The sequence below is a fragment of the Barbus barbus genome (genome assembly GCF_936440315.1).
Source record: "Barbus barbus genome assembly, chromosome: 44".
Classification (NCBI taxonomy): Eukaryota; Metazoa; Chordata; class Actinopteri; order Cypriniformes; family Cyprinidae; genus Barbus; species Barbus barbus.
In genome coordinates, this window is record NC_136722.1 from 1,320,488 (window position 1) to 1,344,800 (window position 24,313).

A 24,313-nucleotide genomic window follows, 5' to 3' on the forward strand; every position below is an offset into this window, starting at 1 on the left:
ATTTTTAATAAAAAAAAAAAAAAAAAGCAAATTGCCGAATGAAATTAAGAATTATTAAAATGACAACTAATGACTATTATACTCCAGACACCTCGGCTACACGAGACCACATTATATTATAAACGCTCTACAAACAGCAGCTCAATTAATATGGTGTCAAACTAGACACATTTAGTGAGCTCATTTCCTATATGAAAGCATTTAGTATGTCCACTGCAAGAGATTGAGTTCAAACTCATTTTACTAACAAGCCTCAGAAAACTAGGTTTACATTATTCTTCACTATTTCCTCAATCATGGTTTTTAGATCGAGCAGCTGATACATGTACACTTATAAACACAGGCAGCGCTGCATATATTAGATTAGAGATGTACATGAAACACAAAAATATACAAAGAATTAAAAAAACAGTACATATTACATGGTTGGCATTTCTTTAATAAACATTTGCCAAAGGAAAAAAAACCATCATACAAAAAAGACATTGTTGCTCATCTGGTTGAAATCAGTTAAACGTCTCTTGACACTGGCTGTAGAGGAGAGCTGGTGAGGAACACAGCTCTGATCCGTTCACTCCTTCAGTAGATTCACCAGCTCACTCCAGAAGTGCTGCCAGTCTCTCTGGACTCCCTCCAGGCGATTTACCCCCGCGACAGAGCCCATAATTACTGAACCATTAGAAAGGAAGAAAAAACCCAAAACAACGGACCAGTAAAAAGAAAACGACTTCCATTACTGGTCATGTACGTGTGCAGATACAGCACAATCCTCCAGCTCACCTTCGCTTGTTTCCATCTACTTTATTCAGTAGTGCAAAACATCGTAATACTAGTCTGTCCTTACGCAGTTAAAGCAGACGCTAAGCTCATTAAAACACTTACCCTAGCACGGCAAGTGCACTCAAAAAAGGTACAGTTTTAATTTAAAAGACAGCAGTAGAATAGATTACAAAAATCAATCGGAGGGGAAACGAAAACAGCTCTATGAAATGGTATGAGCGGGAAATGCAAAAAAATCCCATCCCAACAGTTCGTCCCTCCAAGCTGTTCCTCGGGTTACTTAGAAATCTTACAAATCGAGTTCTGAGACTCTTAGTGCTGGTCGAGGGCAACTGCGTGCGTCTTTTAGACTGATGAGCGACTTTTTGAGCAATGTTGCTTGGACACTTTCCCATTGAGAACGGGTAGCACTTTTCTATCTGGATACTTTAGATCAGTCGTGGTCTCACCTGGGTGCCCCTTGAAAGCAACATTAAAGGCATAGTTCTCCCCAAAATTTTAATTCTGCCATTAATTACTCACCCTCATGTCGTTCTAAACCCGTAAGACCTTCATTCATCTTCAGAACACAAATTAAGATATTTTTGATGAAATCCGAGAGCTCTCTGACCCTCCATTGACAGCAACACAACTGAAATGTTCCTAGACCCAGAAACATAGCAATAAAACAGTGGCTCAAATTCAATTTTGCGAAGCAACGAGAATACTTTTTGTGCGCAAAGTAAACTATAATAGCATGCATGCGCTTTATCCTGAACAAAAAAGTATTCTCATAGATGTCACATGGACTGTTTTTTTGCTATGTTTCTGGGTTTGGGAACATTTCAGTTGCATTGCTGTCTATGCAGGGTCAGAGAGCTCTCGGATTTCATCAAACATATCTTAATTTGTGTTCCGAAGATGAACAAAGGTCTTACAGGTTTGGAAAGACATGAAAGGGGGGGGGGGGGGGGGGGGGGGGGGGGTAGAGTAATTAATGACAGAATTTTCATTTTTGGGTGAACTAACCCTTTAACCACAGTTGCCCGGTAACATTGCTCAAAAAATTCCCTCGTGTATCATCAGCCGTAGAGTCTTCCTTTTCTGAGGCGTCTGGAAGTTCATCGGGATCCCGTCAAAAAGGGAGTCCTCTGCCCCGAAGCCCGGCCGTGTTCACGTGGGGAACGTACCCGAGCGGAAGGGATTGGGATGGAGAAGTCCAGGCTTGGCCCGGAGGGGGAACAGAAGGCGGCGGCGGTCCGCTGTGATTGTACTCGAAGCGATGGTCCTTGTCTCCGCTGAACACCGCACCAGCTCCGTGAGCGAAGGCCTCCGGGCCGAGAGGCGGCTGAGGGGGCATCATGTGGCCGAGGTAGCTGTCTGCGAAGCCAAAAGGCGGTGGGGGGCGGCTGAAGTCCGGCTCTGGGGGTCTGGGAGCTTCTCCTGGGGCTGCGGAGGACGGCAGAGCCGGATTGGTCTCGGGGGCCTGCCGGTAGTCTAAGTCTGCACAGGGAGGCGGTTCTGGAGGCTCTGGGGGTCTCTGGTCTGGCGGGAGAATGGAGAGAGGCTCTAGAGGCCTGGAGGACAAGCCGCCGACTTCAGCTACTGTGAATAACACAACCACAGACGCTTATCAGGGGCTGCAGCACAAATAACATACTTCCCTGCTGTATAGTAGGTGAGAGGCAGTATGCATTACATTTACACCGGTGGCCAAAATGATCAGAACACTAGTATTTCCAGCAGCTAAAAATGGGTTTAAGTCAGTTATTTCTATATTTTGCTGTAGTGTGTCAGCAGGAAATATCAGTTTACATTTCCAAACATTCAGCCATTAATTGTAAATAATCCAGTTAAATTTTTGAGATCTGATCTGATCATCATCAGTCTGTCTGGAATGACATGAAGAAACAGAACAAACTGAGACTAAATCCAGAAGAACTGTGTCTCCAAGACGCTTCAAGAAACCTCCTGCAAAGCTACAGTGCTGTTAAAAGATTTAGGCACTTGTGTATAAATGCTGTAAAATGAGGATGCTGTCAAAAATAGATTTTTCTTTATCAATTAACTTCTATTAACTAAATGAAATCAACATTTGTTGTGAGCATCCTTTGTGTTTAAAGCAGCTTTTGTCCTCGGTGCACTTGAGCAGAGTTTCTCAGGAGCTTTGCAGGAGGTTTCTTGAAGCGTCTTGGAGACACAGTTCTTCTGGATTTAGTCTCAGTTTGTTCTGTTTCTTCATGTCACTCCAGACAGACTGATGATGGTCAGATCAGAACTATGCCCTAATTCACAGTATTCTTCAAACAGTAAACAAAAAATACCCAGATGACCTACCACTTCCCCCCCAGATTCTGCAGTGTGCATCCAGGACATTTATCTTATTGGCTAAAGGAGACAATTTGTGAACGAAGCTGGTAGGTCAGAGGAATGACTACATGACCAATGCAGTACATCCAGACACATTCATACTATACGTGATGCGATCTAGGAAAACTCGTTGGATGTCACGCTAGGACGGCAAAAAGTAGGTTGAATGTCAATTTGTCCTCAAAATGATTTTTCATTAAATGACAATTATATAACATCTTGTCTATCATCTCTGAAAATATCTAGGCAAAATTCACTTGTTTAGTGCAGAAAAATAGCAATTTATTGTGGCAAGCAGAAAAGACGCTGTGGAGGTGCTTTCCCTTAACAATACAAAGACAGTTCACCTATCAGAATAAACCATGTAATGTATATAATAAAGGTGTATCAATGCATTTTCCGCTAGTCTTGTGTGAATTACGGTATGGAAAGTTTGGGGTAACGTTAGCTAGTCTAATTGTGAAATGAAGCAGTATAGCGCTCTTAAAGAGACCAGGACCATTTTCATATCAACACTATGTATTACTTTAATTTAGTTCAAACGGTGACAGCGTGAAATAAAACTACAAGTTCTGATCTGTGTCTGGTTATGTATTATATATCCAGAGTAGTAGAACAGGAGAAGCATTGAAGATAGCCTGCATGCTCTAATCTGTGATGTTTTATGAACAGATATACACTTAATGTTCAAATGTTTGCAAGTGTTGTGCTCCTTGGGGTCATGTTATATATTTTACAACATGTACAGTGACTAAAATAAGTCTTGTACCAAGACATTACCTGGAGAAACAGGGCTGGGCTCAGGTGGTGGCTCCGGTGCGCTTGGGACGCCGGCCTCGGCCCCCTCGAACCCCATGACCTCTCCTGCCACTCCTTGCTGGACTTTGAGGAGCTGAGCGAGGAGCATGGTGACGGCGGTCTGCGTGGCTGCGGCCGAGGCCTCTCCGTCGCTCTTGCCCGACGGCTGCGGGGAGGGAGGCGAAGGTGGCTTGGGCATGGGTGGTGTTCGGGGTGGCTGAGGGGGTTTGGAGACTTTGGGGAGCGGAGGCGGCTCCGGGGGTCTGTCAGACTCCAGCGGCCCGGGGGGCAAAGCCTGCGTCAGCTGCTGGAGCGTCTCTGGGTTCATCTTCGAACCCATGGTCTGGGCGAACTGGGCCGATCCCACCGGAGCGCTTTTGGACTGCAGGAGGTTCAGAAGCACAGCCAGCTGTTCTTGAGTCAGTTGTGAGTTGGGAGCTTTGGAGTCTAAAAGAAAGAGACAAGTGAAGATTGAATGGTTTCCTCATTACCAAGTGAAACCTGAACTCCGCTCCCACTTCGAATTTTTTTTGTGCAATTGGAAGTGTGCTACACACAGGTGAGTGGGCCTGTACAAACCAACTGTAGTAACACACTCTCCTCTATGTGCACTAGACACTTCACACACACTGCTGCGTGAACACAATCCCACAAAAGACTCAGCAATATATGCATGTTTACATGCTCATGCACTACAAATCATCCTGCTCTGTTCCCCAACCAGCTGCTGACTCAAATGTCTCTCTTTGCACATGTACAGTATTTGTGAAGCATTCGTATAGTTTGTATTTTTTATCTTTTATTTTTTAGTTTGTATAGGGTAAATACTTATATATATATAGGATACTTATAGTTAAATCTGTCAGTAGGTTAGTTGTGTATAGGTTTATAGTGTTTTTTACTTCATTGTTGTATGTCTGTATTTATGTAGCAGAAAGGCGAATCTTGCAAAACATGCATAGAGTAGGGTCTTCACTTTTAGGCAAAAATGCATGAGTCAGTCTTGTATACAAATTGGACTGAACCGTTAAGTTACTCAATCAAAACTTACTTTCAGACGTACCTGACAGTCTCTCAGACTCTAAATGAGCCACAATACCAGTGCATATGATCCTATGATGCAGTTTCCTTTAGAGATGTAAAACTTCCATGCTTCAAATCATTATTTGGTGCTTCAATTATATAGAATAGAATAACAGAAATGGATATACATTATGTAATTGCGTGATTACTTAAACTAATGAATTGCTTTTTTAACAGTTCATTGAAACAGTGTGAACAATAAGCTGTTCACGGAGAAGGATCTGACTTTTCATCACTATGCCACTTGTGCCACAATTTAAAATCTGCGTTAATTAACCAAACAAACCAACAGCCAGTCTTTTTAAAAGAATCAACAGAATAAAACGGATTCCTCAAAAGGGCAGAAGTATCACATTCAAATAAAATATGCTCAATGGACAGTGGATTATGACAAGATTTTTTTCCCCACTTTCAGATGCAAAATTTATAGGAGAGTATTTAAATTAATCATGCAAGGTGATTTACAAAAGAGTAACTGGTGCATGTCTAGAATGTGTGACAGACACAAAACGAGCAACAATAGGAGGATGTGGGTTCCTCGAGTGTTTGTGCTGATGTTCTTACCCAGCAGGGCTGCAGCGGCGGCAGCACTCGGCCCTTTGTGTGTCCCGGCGGCTGGGAAGCCCTGTGGCGTGTTGCTGCGGCTGTCGTCCAGACCCAGCTCCTTCCGAGGGGCTTTGGGAGCGGTCAGCTCCTCCGGCATCTGCTTCTGCCGGCGCCGTTTCTTACTCCACAATTCATGGCAGTCCTGCCACAGAGGCAGACTAGAAAGAGAAGAAACAGAGGCGGTATCAGATCACAGCACAGAGAATCAGAGGCGAAAAACTAATCTAGATTGTTTTTGGGTTTTTTTAAATTGCCATCTAAAAAAAGTTAAATAAAAAACACGTTTAAGTTTAGTTTATTATTGTTTTAAAGTGTTTTATTTACTTAATATAATATAAATAAGTTAATTGCGACTTCAAAAATTCCAACTTTTTTCCCTGCCATGCAATTATTATTATTATTAATATTGTTTTTTAAATAGTTAAAAGCAATTTTATCGCATTATCTTGCAACTGCAATTTTATATCTCACAAATCAGACTTTTTGCCTCAGAATTCTGAGTTGCTTATAATATCTTGTAAATTATGGAATGAAATGAAAAAAAGAAAATTGCTGGTATAGTAGGAAAAAAATTTAGTAAATGAAAAAAAAAAAAAAGTTAAAAGCAAAAACAACAACAAAATGTCATACTCGGGTGGGGGCATCTTGGCTGGGTCCACGTCTTTGAGGAAGTCACTTCTGAGAGCTTGTTCTGCAGTGCAGCGTTTGCTCGGGTCCAACGCAAGCATATGGTCGAACAAATCCAGGGCCGTCAGAGGAATACTGAAACATTACAATGAACAGACACTGCTAAAGATATCACTGACACTGATGTTTATAGCACGTGAAGTTAACTAGAGAATACAGTTTTACTTACACCTCTAATGCTTCCTTCAAATCATATCAAAATAACCCCATTGACAAATTAAACCCACATGAGCACCACCACAGTGACACAATTACCACTGCAAATTAGAAGTTAATTTGAAAAAATCATGGGATGTTGATGAAGAACAGCCTTAAATCTCGTCACAAAATACAATACTTCTATTGTCTTCCCACCAAAAACAAGCAGATCACATCACAATTACAACAGAACTCAGATAAAAACGTCCCAACATAAGAGTCAAATAAAACAAACTCATATCCATATACACCCGATATCAGTGTTTCTGCAGGCTTTATGATAATAAATGGAAGAATTTTTAAGACCAAGTAAAGACAATATGAATGGAACACAATATTCAATACGGTCTTTAAAATGCAAATGTATATCCATTACCAAGCAACAGATATTCATTACTTTTTAACTCTTTTAACAAAAATACAATTACTGCATCACACTGCAAAGAAAGTGATGTTCTTATTAGTATCTTTGGATTGTCTTCCAGAGCAAATGTCTAAAGATTCTTAAATTAAGGTACATTTAATTGAGAAGCAAAATAACAAAAAATAAGTCTTGTTTTATGAGAAATTGATCAAAATTAAATATGAGTTTGAAAACAAGAATGTGTCAATGGCCTCAGAAAAATTAACTTAATACAAAGTTTTCATTCCCTATCGACAGACATTTATTCCTGTTTTAAGCATAAATCACTTAATTTAGTTCAGTTTCTCAGGAAAAAAAGACTTTTTGCATCTACATCTTAATTTAAGGATGTTGAGATATTTGAATTGGAAAACAAAATACTAGTGCTGTCAAATTGATTAATCGCATCCAAAATAAAAGTTTGTGTTCACATAATATGTGCATGTACTGTGTATATTTACTATGCAAATAAATACACATGCATTTATATATTTAAGACAAATATGTTGTTTATATATTAAATATATTAATATAAAAGTTAGTGCCGTCAAACGATTAATCGCATCATATTAATGCATGTATATTTAAGAAAAATATGTTACTTTTATATATTAAATATATTTATATTTGATATAATTTATATATAAATATTTTCAAAATATATGATGTATGTGTGTCTTTATATACATATAAATATACACATATGTAAACAAAAACTTTTATTTTGGACGTGATTCATCACAATTAATCATTTGACGGCACTACAAATTACTGAAGCAGATATTAGTTTTTGCAGTGCATGCAACATTTAAAGCCATGATTTAAGACTTTCTGCTCTGATACAAGACCTTTTTGGCCTTACTTGTGAAAGGGCGAGTTTAAGACTTTAAGACCTGTTTAAAACCCGCAGAAACCCTGTATTATTAATTTAACTCTTTGTAGTCATGAGCTGCAACGCCTTTTAAAACAGACTAAACTGGTTTCATTCATTTCTGATTACTCACAAAGCAAACTCTTCCCTTAACCGCCGCCTGTACTGTTTCTTTGGTTTCATGGTGTTGAAGTAGGGCAGCTTGATCACGTCTGGCCACACAACGGGACAAGGGCTGCCACAGATACGACTGGATAGGACACAGATATATAGGTCAGCTGAATTTCAGACTGCAAAACGGGAACATCCAGTCTGGATCTCCAACCACACGTGGACAGTTTTTCTTACCTTATGAGCTCGAGCTGCGCCAGCTCCTGGTTGGCCTGAAAGATGGGCTTCTTTGTGAAAAGCTCTCCCAGAATGCACCTGTGTGACATGGAGGGTTTAAACACCTTGAGGAGGTGGAATCTGGAGTGATTTCTCTATTAATAGCACAGCGTTTCCTCACCCGCAGCTCCACATGTCGATGGCGGGCGTGTACCGCTCTTCTCCCAGCAGCAGCTCGGGCGGCCGGTACCACAGAGTGATCACTTTATTGGTGTACGGCCGACTGGAGAACGAATGCACAGGACAAGTTAGAGTCTGCTCAGATTACACAAATCATAACTGCTTGCTGAATCAAGTCAGGACGTTCTGTGGCTTCACAAATGGATGTACGTACCTCTCTTCAGAGTTATACAGACGAGCCAATCCAAAATCTGCCAGCTTGATCTGACCCCTGCAGGACAGCACACATTCACACAATCAGATGATAGATTTGCCATGATATGAAAGTTTGGAACACAATGATTTGTGAACCTTGGACCACAAAACATTAGGGTCATTTTTGTGAAATTGAGATTTGATGCATCATCTGAAAGCTGAATAAATAATCTTTCCATTGATATATGGTTTGTTATGATAGGACAATATTTGTCTGAGATACAACTACCTGAAAATCTGGAATCTGAGGGAGCAAAAAAATCTAAATATTGAGAAAATCTCCTTTAAAGTTGTTCAAATTAAGTTCTTAGCAATGCATATTACTAATCAAATGTTAAGTTGATATATTTACGGTAGGGAATTTACTAAATATCTTCATGGAACATGATCTTTACTTAATATCCTAATGATTTTTGGCATAAAAGAAAAATTGATAATTTTGACCCATACAATGTATTGTTGGCTATTGCTACAAATATAGCTGTGCTACTCATGACTGCTTTTGTGCTGCAGGGACACATTTGGACTGATGGTGGTGTATTTCCTCATTCATATCTGAGGGTGATGTTACCATACTTAAGCCCATCTTTAAAAGAACCTAGACCACTTTAAGTGGGCCAAAAAGCGAAAGAACCCAGATCGCTTTGCATTCAACCCATTTCTGGCTTTAAAAGTGAACTCTGTTTAGTTACATTAGTTACCAGGTCTCAGTCCACTCTCTATTCACAGCCTTGTTTTTAGAATCTTTTACAGTTTGCTAAATTCCACTGGAAAAATATAGTAATTTGACTAGAAATCCATGCAACTGGGAGCATAGCCAGAGGGTGAAACATTTCCTCAGGCAGATTTTGCTCGTGATCAAGTTGGTCATGTGATTATTGCTTTGACCAACAGGAAGTTGTTTGGTTTGACAGTGGCTTCTGTGTGAAATAGTCGTAAGGGGCACTACAATTAATTTTGTGTTGAAAAACACGAAAATGCAAGGCTATGAGACGAGAGTTGTGTGCCACTTCGTGTGCGTGACTTTGCAAAAGCCAACGTCAAACACGTCATCAAGTGTATGTTTCCACAGAGAAACCAATGGAAAAGCAGTGCAGTGGAATGCAAAGAACAAATACTGAATGTTTGATATTTTTTTATTTTATTTACTGACATCTATATTTAGGCTAAGAAACATTTAAGATTATATTTTTTGCCATATCACCCAACCATAGAAGGCAAAATAAAACTTTTAAATTGGTGCTACATGACTACAGAAAAACAGAGAAAAAGAGCTGTGGCATTTCCTTTTGCCAAAAAGATATTACAACTCCAATGACCACAATGCACTGGGCTTGACAGCAACTCAATATCAATATATCACATTATCATTAGTTTTTTCAATAACGGTGATATGATTTTTAAACATTTCCGATATTTCAATATATATTACCAGTGTTTCCCACACATTGATTTATTTGTGGCAGCCATAATATCAACATTGATCGCCACAAATAGATTTTCCAAAAGCTCTGATGACTTCATTGAATAAACAAGAGCACTGCACATTTCAAAATCAAAACGTGGCTCGAATGTTTTATATGAATGTCTCTGAAGGGAACCGACTGTCTTCAGAAACGTTTCGATGGCGTTATTTTATCTGATAAATCTGCGTTCATGAGCGCAGCCGTCATCAGCAAAACCACTGTTTCTGCTGCTCCAAAAGCGCCTCCTGCTGGCAGAGAATGAATCTGCATTTTCAATAAGCCTGTGTCCAGCAACATGTGTTTTTGTTGTTGCTCACTCTTTTTGTGTTTTCTGCATCAACTCTGAGCACTTTTCATATTCTTCATCCTGGCTGAAGCACTTTTATAGTTTAAAGTTAAAGATACTGATATTAATAAAGTGAGTCACTTTTTGAGCAATTTTGCCATCAAGGGGCAACCAGGAGAGACACAGGGCCCACGACTGATCTAAAGGCTCCAGATAGAAATGTGTTACCCATTCTCAATAGGAAAGTGCCCAAGCAACATTGTTTAAAAAAAGTTGCCCCGTGTATCATCAGTCTGAGAGTTTTTTGTTTGTTTGACGATTTTACATTTTTTTGTATGAAGGCTAAATATAAATAAAATGTGAACATTTATTTACTTGTACTGTTTTCATTTCTAAAATATGATATAGTTTTAGAGGAGGAGGTTTCATAGACTCGGCAAATTAATTTTTCAGAAGTTTGTAGCAACAGACATCCGTTGTTGGTGTTCTTTTGAGGCTTTTTAATATTGTTCATATCGATATAGGAATTATATCGTATCGACCGAAATTAAGAAATATATTGTGATATAATTGTTTGCCAAATCGTACAGCCCTATACATCCCTTATTCTGTTAACTTCAAAAAACTAGAATAAGCACTTTAGCTACTCCTGTGCCATTATTTTCTCTGCATGGAAAATTGGGTTTATTTTAAAGGGGTCCGGGTTCATTTCACTCACATTTAAGCCGAAATTCTTGTGAAATGATCCCAGACGCTGAAAACAAACCCAATAAGAAACACTGTGACTCTGGTGTGCACTGACTTGTTATTGAGCAGGATGTTGGAGCACTTGATGTCTCTGTGCAGGAAGTTCTTCTTGTGGCAGTAATCCAGTCCTTCCAGCAGCTGCCTCATGAAAGACTTGATGTGGCTCTCGTTGAAGTGCACAAGGCCCGACTCCAGCAGGCCCATCAGATCGTGGTCCATGTACTCAAACACCAGGTAAAACGCCCCTGTGAGATGAAAACACAATTATCACACCAACACAGCGAGGAGAAACTCTGAGAGCCAAAGGATGGGTCATTTCCATGCGATACCTTTGTCGTTCTTGAAGTCTAAAGCGTCCTCCTTGTCAGTGACTATCTCCTTCATGTTGATGATGCTCTTGTGGTTGAGCTGCCGCAGGATCTTGATCTCCCTGATGGCTGTGATAGGAAAGCCCTCCTTTTCGTTGTCCAAACGGACCTTCTTAAGAGCCACCAACTCAGCTGAATAAGCAAAACCAGAAAGATAAATTAGATGCATTAAGTGATTAATGGCCTCAGAATGCATTAGCATTCAAATTAAGGTACTTAAGCACAGACTAGAGGTCTACCCAGGACTGTTTTTTCAGCGCATATTCTCCACCGGTACAGCCTGCTCTGAGGACCATAGAGCACATACTGTGCGTACAGACCCCGCAAATAAACGAAGCACTGGTTCATGCGTGCAGCGCGTGCTTATAGTGCAGGCTGTACCAGTGCTCAATAATAATAAAAAGCGCAGATATGCTGTTCTGAAAGGACAACAGGATGTTGTTAGACCGCCCACTCCCGTTCAAAGTACACCAGAGTTGCCAACCGCTACCGTGTTTTATTCCAGAATTTAATCCCGCGTCACAAGAAATCTGGTCGGGTCCCGTGGTTCCCGCAGCAGAGCCGCAGAAATGCAGATCTCTAGCACAGACTACAGTTCTATTGTCACGGGATACACTGCTGGCCAAAATGATCAGAACACTAGTATTTCCAGCAGCTAAAAATGGTTCAAAAGTCAGTTATTTCTATCTTCTGCTGTAGTGTGTCAGCAGGAAATATCAGTTTACATTTCCAAACATTCATTTAGCCATTAATTGTAATAATCCAGTGAGAGTTTTGTGCTCCACACAGAGATCTGGGCCCGTATTTTATCTTACCACTAAGAGTTATCCTAAGTAGCAGTAAAAGTTTTTAGCTAAGAGTGGTCTCTTAAAACCTATTCACAAAGCTGCCGAAACTAATTTTTACTAAAGGAATAGAGAGAAGTATTAAGCTCAGAGTAAGGGTGGGGTTGACCTCGTTGCTATGGATCATGTCAGCATGCTTAATTACGCACACAGTGATTGGCTGATAGGGGAGGGTCTCTGTCAGATATTGATTCATAGAAATATTGTAGAGCTCAATATTATGTTGCCATATTCAAATAAAGGTTTAAAAATAATGTTAATTGCCACATTCAAATAAAGATTTTAACATGCAGGCTAAGTGTCACTAATTAAACAAGTATATGTTCAGCTAATTGTCCGTCTCTTACATGTATGCTTCTTGTAGCGGATGCATATAAACCGCCTTTTAATTAACACAGAATAGAATAATCATGGCTGATAATAAGAAATGCAAACATAAAAGAAAACCAAACTGGACGCAAGAACATCTCTTAGTTCTTGCCCAACTGGTTAATGAAAAGGCTATAATCAAAGGAAAATTTGGAGTTGGGGTAACCGCCAATGTTTCTAAAATGTTTATATTCTGAGGCAGATTGCCGGCAACAGCCATTTTAGGATAGCTGTGAGTTGGTTTTAGTGACTTAGGAGTCCTCTTCACTACTTCTAACATTTCACAGATTTAGGACCCAGTTTTAGTGCTAAAACACTGTGAAATACTTTTGATGTTTTGTGAATACAGGCCCTGATCTGATCTGACCATCATCAGTCTGTCTGGAATGACATGAAGAAACAGAACAAACTGAGACTAAATCCAGAAGAACTGTGTCTCCAAGACGCTTCAAGAAACCTCCTGCAAAGCTACAGTGCTGTTAAAAGATTTAGGAACTTGTGTATAAATGCTGTAGGATGCTGTCAAAAATAGATTTTTCTTTATCAATTAACTTCTATGAACTAAACTAAATCAACATTTGTTGTGAGCATCCTTTGTGTTTAAAGCAGCTTTTGCTCTCGGTGCACTTGAGCAGAGTTTCTCTGTAGCTTTGCAGGAGGTTTCTTGAAGCGTCTTGGAGACACAGTTCTTCTGGATTTAGTCTGTCTCAGTTTGTTCTGTTTCTTCATGTCACTCCAGACAGACTGATGATGATCAGACCAGATCTCAAACATCTCACTGGATTATTATAATTAATGGCTAAATGAATGTTTGGAAATGTAATCTGATATTTCCTGCTGACACACTACAGCAAAAGATAGAAATAACTGACTTAAACCCATTTTTAGCTGCTGGAAATACTAGTGTTCTGATCATTTTGGCCACCGGTGTAAATAGAGGTTTGAGAACATCTTACCAGTGTCTTTGTCCTTGGCTTTGTACACCTGTCCATAAGTACCTTCTCCAGTGATCCCAATGATTTCAAACTTGTCAACGCACCGCTTTCCCCAGTCTATCTCCGTCTCCTTGATCTCTCCGAAGCGTGGACCACATATTCTGCAATGCAACAACAGATGATGTTTAATGCTGCTAACTTGAGTAGATGTTGCAGGAGGGATTGTTTGACTACATACTTTGGTCTCTTCCGCGGGGTGGCCGTCTTTTTGTCATCAGGCGGGCTGTGGGGCGAACCAGGGGCGATGCCCGGGAGCTCTGGAGGAAGAGGGAGGTCTGCGAGGAGGTGACGGACTTTCCTTTCAGGTTTCTTCTTCCCTGTGATCGCTGAAGACTCCTTCAAGATACTGGTATTGAAAAAAGAAGTGGAACTATTAAAAAAAAATGCACAATTCAATAAAGTGTGGATCCAAGGTTTCTGCAGGTCCTTAAAAGTCTTCATGAATTCTTCCACAAATTAAGACCTTAAAAAGGCCATGAATCAGAGCAGAAGGTCATGGCATTATATGCCACATGCACTGCAAAAAAGGAATATCCTCCACAGTATTTTTGTCTTGTTTCCAGTACAAATATATCTGAACCTCCTCAACTCGAGATACATGTACTTGAGAAGTAAAATGAAGACAGCTGGTGTCTTGTTTTCTGAGAAACTGACCAAAACTAAGTGACTTTGTGCTTATAATAAGAATAAATATCTGTCAACGAGCTATGAAAATGAATCGCTGATTTTCTGAGCCCGTTGGCAGATATTTGTTTTTGTTTTATTAATAAACTCAATACACTTTGATCTGTTTCTGAGAAAAGAACAATTCTGACAATTTTGCTTCTCAATTTATCTTGATTTAAGAATCTTTACACATTTGCTCTGGAAAACAAGACAAAAATACAGAAAACAGACAACAATTTTTTGCAGTCTGGTCAGAAGATATAGTAAAAGTTATTTCCATGTTTTAGTTATGCTGCTTCTTTGTAAAATGAATTAAAGGAAAGTTGTTAGAAGCTGTATTTTCAAACTGTTGCTAATACAACTCATTTCAGCTCAATCATTCACATTTCCAGAATACACTGAACTCAATGAACGCCACTTTATGTTTCCCTCAATTTGGACCTTGAATTGTCTTCACTTTGTCTTAAATAGGTCTTTGAAAAATTCTTAAATTGACCTTCATAAAACCTGCAGAAGCCCTGGTGAACTAGAAAGCAATGAGAAATATTCAGATGCAGTGCACTCAAAGATCAACGTTGAAAACAAACCTGTCGCTTCCATCCAGATGATCCAGGTTGATGGCTGCCGGTAGAAGAGAGGCTACAGCTGGAGCAGCTGCTTTCTCTCGGTCCTTGTCTTTAACCTGCATGGACTGTCCTCCTTTCTTTTTATCCTCCTTTACCTTGGCTTCTCTGCTGGTCTGTGAGGTGTCTGAGCTCCTCTTGGCGGGTCGATCCACAGGAGACTGCGGCTGACTGGACACCGGGGTTCTGGGGCCTTTCTCGGACACAGGCGGCGGTGAGGGAGGCCTGGTCTTCTTGGCTGTGTGGTTGGTGACGGGGGTGGGCTGGGGAGCGCTGGAGGACGACGAGAAGCCCTTGGTCGGGGTAGAGGCATTGCTGGAGTTTTTGACGCGGGCTGCTTCGGCGGCCTTGGCTTTCTTCTGCTTGCTGAGCTCGGCGGCCAGGCTGCTCTTCAGGGTCAGAGAGCTGGGGGACAGACTGGAGGGCCGGCTCCGGGACCGTGAGTGCCGATGACGGCTGCGTGAGCGAGAATGATGCGAGGACTGGAACGGGCTCCTGCTGCGGGACTTTCCCGGCCGCCTGAGAGCAACAGCAGAATTAATTCATGTCAGGGTTCCTACACATTTTCCATTTCAAAATGCCATACTCAAATTCCCAAACCTCTCGGACCATATTTAACAAATGGTTCATAGTGCATTATATGTGTCCCTGGAGCACAAAACCAGTCTTAAGTAGCACAGGTATATTTGTAGCAATAGACAACAATACATTGTATGGGTCACAATTATACATTTCTCTTTTATGACGAAAATCATTAGAATGTTAAGTAACGATCATGTTCCATGAAGATATTTTGTAAAATTCCTACTGTGTATATAATTTTAATTAAATTTTTGATTAGTAATATATACATTGCTAAGAACTTCATTTGAACAACTTTAAAGGCGATTTTCTCAATTTTGATTTTTTTTGCTCCCTCAGATTCCAGATTTTCAAATAGTTGCATCTCGGCCAAATATTTATGTATAAATCTCCATTTTAAAAAGAAATGAACCCTTATGACAGGATTTGTGGTCCAGGGTCACATATTTGGTATATAGTAGGGATGCAACGATACCATTTTTTCAGAACCGATCCGATCCTGAAAATTATCTGCCGATACCGATCCAATCCGATACCAGCGCAGTTTTTTTTTAATCGATGTAGAATTTCTATACTTGTGTGTGTGTTACTCTTTTGGGTGTTAAACACAATCTACTATAACATCATTTTAATGAAAAATAACAAATGAAAAAATATGTAATCATAATCTATGACAAAAATACTATTATAAACTTGGTTTATAATACAGCAAAAGATACTCTAGAAAAATCATGGGTGCACAATAGTTTTATAAAACCTAGTGAAACATTTTTACTTAAAAATAAAAGTGAATAAGTGTAGGACTAAATCTGGTGACATTATACACATTGCTCTTTGAATTGTTGTAAAATACATTCATGAAAAAACAAGCAAATACATTTATATATAAATATATAGGCTACTATAAAATCAAAAGACATTTATTTTAAATCGATAGCACAGTAATGAAGGCAGAAACATATGATAGATAGGACAGAACAAGAAAGACTGTTAAAAATCGTTCATTGCGCAAAAGTATTATAATAAGTAAGACTCCAATATAGAGCGGCAGAAAGCTCTTATGTGCATCCCGTGAGCAGAATGATGCGCTTGAACACGGAGTCACAGCGCAGTCCTCGGAGTCTGCATAGAAACGTTGAAAGTACAAAGAGAAGAGATATTGATGCGTAGTGTATTAAATCTGTGCGTACGTTTATCAAGCCTTTTCTTTTAACAGTTTTAAACCCCAGTAACTGTGCGCTCTTGAAGAGAGTTTGACTGTAGTAACCGAACGAGACACGCAGTTTGATCGCTGAATGGAGGATGACAGACAGCCACGGCGGAGAGAAGAGTTTACCTGAACTTGAATTTAAAGACTTAAATATTCATCTGTACCTCAGATTAAACTATGGAACAGCTTCAGAACACTTGGGATATAATGCACAAAAACTTTGTGGTGCTTTCTAATGTTTTTGTGCTTTCGTGGGGCTCAACAATAACACAATAGTATACGCACAATATCGGATTTGGATGGGTTTCGTCTGACCGATACCCGATCCGCAGAAAATGACCGTATCGGAGCCGATACAGATCCTGAGTATCGGATCGATGCATCCCTAGTATATAGTACAGTCATCTAATTTTATTTTATTTTTCACAGGGTTTTGTTTTTTTCCCACTGATTTTCTCTAAGTGACATTAACATACAGAGCCCCTAAAAAAAAAATAAAAAAAAATAAAACACTTTTACATGCACACGAGAAACTTTTTTTTGCATGCTTACACATTACAGTTTCTGTTTTTATATAACCTGTTTCCTTTGTGCATCACTGCCATCTTACTATAAATAAAACAAGAGCATGGATGCACATGAATTAATGGAAATCTACTTGCTCAAAATTTGGCTTTTATTATGACAGTACCTCTAATATCAAGGCCTAATGTCCAATTTAACAGATCCTCCGTGGCGGCACAGAAACTGACACGAAATGGACTGATGGTATAAAATTTGCCAAGTTCAAGGGTTTATAAAAAAGTCTGGTTTTTGAACAAATCTCTTGAAAGAATGATTCAATGACAAATGCACATATTTTAACCGTCACTTGTTGCCACCTGCTGGCATAAATGTAATCAATTCAATCTTTATTTGAAGCCTCAAGTTACTTTTAAAAGGGGATTGATTGATTTATTTAATCTATTTTGTTTGCTACCGTAGACATTAGTGTTTTTATCCGAACTGTAAACTTTTATCCCAGCACTTTTATTATAATTTAAATGTTAGATGTGATTGTACTCGTCAAAGGTGTAATACATGTCAAATAATCATTTAGGCATAAGATTGCGTCGGTGTTTGAATCAAGAGCAGTCTTAATTAATCATGCAGCTCTAACTGACAGCCAATCAGAATCCTCCCGACTCCAGCAGCTTGTGGCAAACACCAGAAAAGCAGCGTACATTTATGCATCACGCTCACATATGCACAAACTCAAACTCGATGCTGATGTGCTGCATCATATTAGACATCACTGGCTGTTGTGTCTTAACCGTGCAAAACACAGGAGGTTTGAAAACGTGGGAATGGAATTTGAGATCTAAGTGGTGGGAACTTTCTTCTACAATAATGATTTAAGTGATGAAGTATATCAAGCAACAGATCACTGACAGCACTGCTATCGCCGGATACTGAGAAATCTGAATGAGAATGACTGATATCTGATGCTTTGTTGTTGCAAACCGAAGCCATTGTGAAAACCCCTTCACTTTGGTCTGTTCCTCACACACTGATAATATGGTCAACGAGTCTTACTGACTCATTTCATGAATCTAAGTTTACTCTATTTGACTTCACTGTGCACAAAACAACATTTTAATCTCATTTTGTGTTTTGCAATAGAAAGCCATTTACTCCCTACCATTTAAAAGTCTGAAATCAGACAGATTTTGTTTTAAATTAATATTTTTATTAAGCAAGGATGCATTAAATTGATTAAAGGTGACAAAAGAAAATGTATAAAGTCTTAATTTTTATTTCAAATTAATAGTGTTCTTTAGAACTTAATATTTATCAAAGAATACCAGTTACTACTAAAATATTGTGCAGCACAACTGTGTTCAACATTGATGATAATCAGAAATGTTTGTTGAGCAGTAAATCAGTATATTATTATGATTTCTGAAGATCATGTGACACTGAAGACTGCAGTAATGATGCTGGAAATACAGCTGCAGATCACAGAAATATATTACAGCTTAACAGATATTCTCATAAGTGATTTTAAACTTAAATTGATTTTAATATATTTCACAGTTCTAGCTTTAATCTTGATCAAATAAATGCAGCTTTGGTGAGCAGTAGAGACGTCTTACAAAAACATCAATCTTACAGACCCCAAACCTCTGAAGGGTAGTGTGTGTTCTGATCAACATGAGGGTGGGTAAACGGCAAACTGAAATATCCTTTTTGGGTTTCCTATAGATTCAATGAAGAATAAAAAAACAAGTGGCAAATACTGTGCATCTCGCAGTGCTACAGCCATCAGTCGCTCAAGATGGAAAACATTAGACACGATGGTTTCTTTAATCAAAGACAATATTCAACACACAGATCAGATAAACTTGGGTTTCCTGTACTTATGAAACCACTTACCCAAGGCTTTTTCCTTGTTACAATACTAGTTGCATTTAAGTGATCTGAGAGTCATTAATCAATAAACGGAAAGATAGAACTAAATGCTTAACATGGCTGCTTATATAGCCTCTTAAGACCCGAGAAAAAAGTTCTCTCATGTCTTTACATTGCATTAAAAATAATGTTTTTTTTATTTTTTTTTATGATAATTCATTCATAAGTTATGCTATGTCCTCGATAGAGGACATCGGGACTCAATTTCTTTAAAAAAAATAAATAAAAAGACATGCATGGGCAAAAACAATTGATTTTTTAAATCACCAATACATTTTTAGTTTAAGATTTTTTTTTTTTACCAAACTTTGTATAAAGATGATTCTCAACTAACAGAATGACTTGATATTTCTTTCTGCAAAATGTGTGTAAAATGTTTTTTTCATTATATACAATGAATCTATAAACTACATCTAATTTGCATATTAATGTGTTTTTGGGGCAACATGTAATGAAAAAAAGAAGTGTAATAATGGGAGTAATAACTGACAAGATTTTCATAATATATAATATTTCATAGAATATTGAACAATAATTTATTTCCCTATTAATTTGTGTCATAAACATGCCTTTAGTCCCGGTGTCCTCATATGAGGACATGTATGACATCAACGTCCTGTTTCCTAACAGAAAGTCATATTTTGATTTGAAACCCCATAACATTTTCCTGAGATGATGATTAATGACACACAGTTTAAAAATGAGACAGATTTAAATGATCATTTCAAAATATTATCATATTTCCATAAGAGTGTCACTAAATTAATATCAGACATTTTTGAAGACCAAGGAGAGGGAGTGGTGATGGTGAAACATCCAATCATTTGGTATCTCTGAAAAGCCCTGAATGTGCTCTATACAGGACACCCAGACTTACAGCTGTGGCATATACAGTCTCAGAGAAATCCACTAAAATATAAATGTCCTCATATGAGGCCGCAGGGTCTTGAGAGGTTAAAACGTATATTTAATCGCCAAACGGGATTTGAAAAAGATTCGCAAATGTGCCATGCCTTCATCCAAAACAGCATTTAATGCTGAAACACTTGTACTATTAACAAACATGAACGGGAAATAATCCAGTTTATGATCACTGTCTGTGCTATTTGGTTGTGCAATCATCTGACAGCAAAGCTGATGAAGCCACATAATGACGGAGTCAGCCAATGAAAATGCATACAATTTGCTTCTCAAACCGAGATCATACTCATGTTTATAATTACAACCATCATCACGTCTAATTCTGACTGAGCCAGTTATAAAACTGACTTATGACGCACAGTTTTAAACTCATAAGGTAGAAAGCAGATGCTAACGTCACAAAGTCTAAAGCTTCAATGTCCAGCGTGTTGCTCAAGCCTCGGGCAGCACCCTGCCGTTATAAAGCCTGCGATTCACGTGAGCTCAAGCACCACGACACACGTGTCTGCCTCGTTCTTCATCACAGCGTGTGGAAAGAGTCAACAGAGGGTGGAAAGACTGCTTTAAGGTCAAACAGATCCAATCAAAATGTCTTCTACACTTTTGTGCTGACTAGAACTAAAATAGTAGAAACAAATAAATGGTCTTCATAAAGTCCACAACAGTCAGAAAACAGCACTTCTACTGATATACTCATTTCAGATGTTATATTCAATTTGATTTATTTACATTAAAGCCGAATGAGCATGACTTTCTATAGGAAAGAAGGTACAGAATTACACATTTTATAGGCCTCCCGGTTTCAAATCATACAAAACAAAAACAACTACAGTTTAATGTACTTCTGGGAATGCATTTGCATCTGACAAAGAAAAGCAACAATCACAAGCTGTTATAAAAGCACAATAATATCCTTCTTATAGTTTCAGCCAATTAATAAAAGCATGGTATGTGATACAGCTTCTACCAAAACACCACTTGTATTACAGTTTGTTAACCTACTATTGTAGTAGTAGTAATGGATCTTTAACAGTTTAATTACCTTTATTTTAAATATATTTTTGATTAAAGTAGTGGCAGAAAATAAGGTTACCATGGTATGGATTTGTAATGTAATCCCTTATACAAAAATACATATATAAAGACAAATATATCTCAAATAAAAGACAAGAAATATAATCTGCATTTACAATAAGCAATACTAAGATTAATTTACACTGATTAGCTAAAAATGTGCATTGCATAGAATGCCATTTATTAAAAACAATTAAGCTTTGTGGGGTTTTTTTGACAAATCACTGATACAGTAAACATCAAGCATGTTTCATTTGTATACGGTCTGCTATTGTTAAGTCAAAGTTACCGTCTTCTGCCATTTCAAGAGCAGCCCAGAAGGAAATCATCACGGTTTGTGTTCAGGATAAAGATGATTATGTTGATTACATTCTGGGATACTCTTCAAAACGGCAGAAGATGGTAACTCTGGGAAAAGAATTACTGAATAAATTATTTTATTATCGGTTTGCGTAAAAAACATTCTCTTAGCTTCGTAAAATTGCAGTTGAACCACTGATGTCACATGGACTGTTTTAATGATGTCCTAACTATGTTTCTGGACCGAGGTAGCACCCTTGCGGTCTATACAGGGTCAGAAAGCTCCCCGATTTCATCAAAAATATATTCATTTGTGTTACGAAAAATTAACAAAGGTCTTACGGGTTTGGAACGACATGAGGGTGAGTAATTAATGCAGCCTGAAATTGGATTTAGATTTATCAGCCAACATATCGGTTATCGGCTTGCAAATATAAAAGAACACAAGGTCGACCGATATCGGGTTTATTTGACCGCAAGGGTGACCGATATAATTATATTTGCTTTAATACATTTGAAATCATTTGAAAATGAATAAAAAAAAAAAATAAGTGTAAAATAAACATTCATACTTTAAGATGACAAAGTATTTGACAAATAAATATTTCATACAAATATAAATAAAAAGGAAGTAAACTGTATTGTGGGTGGTTTGTGTGCTGGGGAATCATATTTTACTCACTTCACACACAAGTCTGAGCACTTATTAGAACAATGCCTTACCTGGCGTCCGGACTGGGGCTCGGGGACTTCCTGTAGGGGCTCCTGGAGCGGGGGACCTCGCTCTGCTCGTAGGGACTGTGTGACCGGCGCCAGTACGGGCTGCTCGGGGACCGCTTCCTCTTACTGGAGTACGAGCTCGGAGACTTCGACACGTTATAGGCACCGTACAGCTCCGAATCCCGAGAGTAGCAGGTGGAGCTCGGAGACAGCCTCTTAGCGGGGCTCCTCCTGGAGATGAACGGGTAGTTAGTGTTCGGAGACTGGTATCCGTAGGAATACGCCGTCGCGAAGGGACTAACGTTATCCGCCGCCTTGAAGCTCGGGCTGCTCTTCCAGTAGTCGTCACGGTAAGCTTGCGGCGGTTCCCTGTACGAGGAAGGAGGGTCCTTCTCGGATTTGGACTTGCTTTTCAGCTGCTTCGACTCTTTTTTGTCCGCTTGGGCCGCGGAGGAAGGCTTCCTGCCGTTACTGTCGTGATTTCTCACGCCGCCGCGGGACTTGAGCACCGAGTCCCGTTCTCGGTTGGACCGGTTCCTCTTCATCTGCTTCTCGTCTCTCCTCCGAGAGGAGTCGTCGTGCTCGCTTCTGCCCGGGGTGAAGTCCTGGAGCTCGGCTTCGCTCACGGACGGCGTGCCGGTTCTGGGCGACGGGCTACCGGAGAATCGCTCGGACTGCGAGCTCACGTCGTCGTACTCCACTAAAGTCCGAACATCCCCGTCGTAAACCAGCGCCTGCTGCTGCTTCTCCCAGCCGTGCTTGTGCTTCTTTCTCCGGGAGGAGGAGGACGAGGACCGCTGCTTCTCCCGGTGCCGCTCGCGGCGGCTCTTGCTCCGCTTCGCCTCCCTCTGACTCCTCTGTGACGGCGGGCTTCTCCCCCGGCCCTCGCGGGGAACGATCTCTGGGTTCGGCATCTAATATCGCTCTCGTCTCAGTCCCCGGTGCTAAACAAAGCACAGCATCTGAAGCGCGCTTTAAGCGCTATTATAGCACAGCTAGCGTCTGTGTTCCCATCCAGATCGCATTCACTCATCCCACATCAACCGGAGAAATCCCGAAAAAGCCTCGGAGAAGTCAATAAAAGCTTCGGGTTGTGATCCAGTTCCGCGCATATGATGAAGAGAGAGTTAGCCAGACTATGCTAACTTAGCAGATCCGCCTCACAACAGCCGTTAAATCCGCTCCATGGCTCGGGTAGCGCGGTCCTCCCGGTGACGAGTTAAAAACGGCTCGTTTTCTGCGCCTGGAGGGGTTTCCAGGGAGAAGATCCCATCGAAAACGTTAGTTAAATCCACACACACTTAAGCGGGGCTCAAACTTCTTGTCGCCTCTCACACCGACTCACTAACAAGGAAGTAGCACGCATGCAGATCAGCGCGGAGTTCAGCTCGGCAGATTCAACACGATGCAGAAAATCATAAATTCCGTTTAGTCCGGAGAGATGCATTTACGTGGCATTTTGTGTCTAAATCGCATCTCAATAAAAATACGAAATAAATCAGCTGGTTATGGGACTGAATTAAGCAGTGATCATTCAAAGCACGAAAACAAAAGTAGCGAATCGAGCGCACTGTTCCGCCAGAAGGCCTTTGCTCTCCGAGGCCTTCAGAGAAGATTTGCACTTATTAACTCCTACACCTGGCAAACAGCAGAGGGCGCCACCACGTGTCTCCTTTTGTACCTGCGAGGATTTTGTGTGCATGCAACAGATGAGAAAAGAAAGTTTATCATTCTGTGTTAAAGTAAGTGTTGGTGGTTGATCTCGCGCACTGTATGTTTATACTGTTCATCAGTCTCTTGTAAAACAGTGCTTTTCCTTCGGTCTCTGCTGCATAAAAGGCCAGATGATGTTGTAATTGAAATAAACCTGAAACGTTACTCAACATTTGCTGATTAGAAGGAAACCCTGTCATTGATAAGCAGTCACTGCAATAAAGCGATTTTATATATTAAGAGTTTTGCAGATCAAGACATTAATGATTTTCAGTAAAAAAGTCAATGCAATACAGGATATGATTTTAATGAGCATTAATAATAGTTCATAATTAAATAAACATCACACACAAGTTAATAATTCATATAAAAAGCAATGCAGTACATAACACTTAGAGAAAACAAGTAACAGACAAAATCAAATTACACAAATAAATTAG

At 39.6% G+C, this 24,313-nt stretch overlaps 1 protein-coding gene across 1 annotated transcript; it reads right to left on the bottom strand.

The window, feature by feature from the left end:
- Window positions 1-231: 231 nt before the first annotated feature.
- On the bottom strand, window positions 232-23,486 carry LOC306863635 (uncharacterized protein). The gene is made up of 14 exons (XM_079407125.1): window positions 22,164-23,486; window positions 14,867-15,421; window positions 13,792-13,959; window positions 13,575-13,714; window positions 11,366-11,536; window positions 11,092-11,281; window positions 8,497-8,553; window positions 8,284-8,385; window positions 8,124-8,201; window positions 7,909-8,025; window positions 6,247-6,378; window positions 5,575-5,774; window positions 3,910-4,374; window positions 232-2,364 (listed from the first exon to the last, which is right to left on the bottom strand). The coding sequence occupies exons 1-14, from the start codon at window positions 23,072-23,074 to the stop codon at window positions 1,895-1,897; spliced, it is 3,756 nt and encodes a 1,251-aa protein (XP_079263251.1). The 5' UTR covers window positions 23,075-23,486; the 3' UTR covers window positions 232-1,894.
- Between the last annotated feature and the right edge of the window lie 827 nt (window positions 23,487-24,313).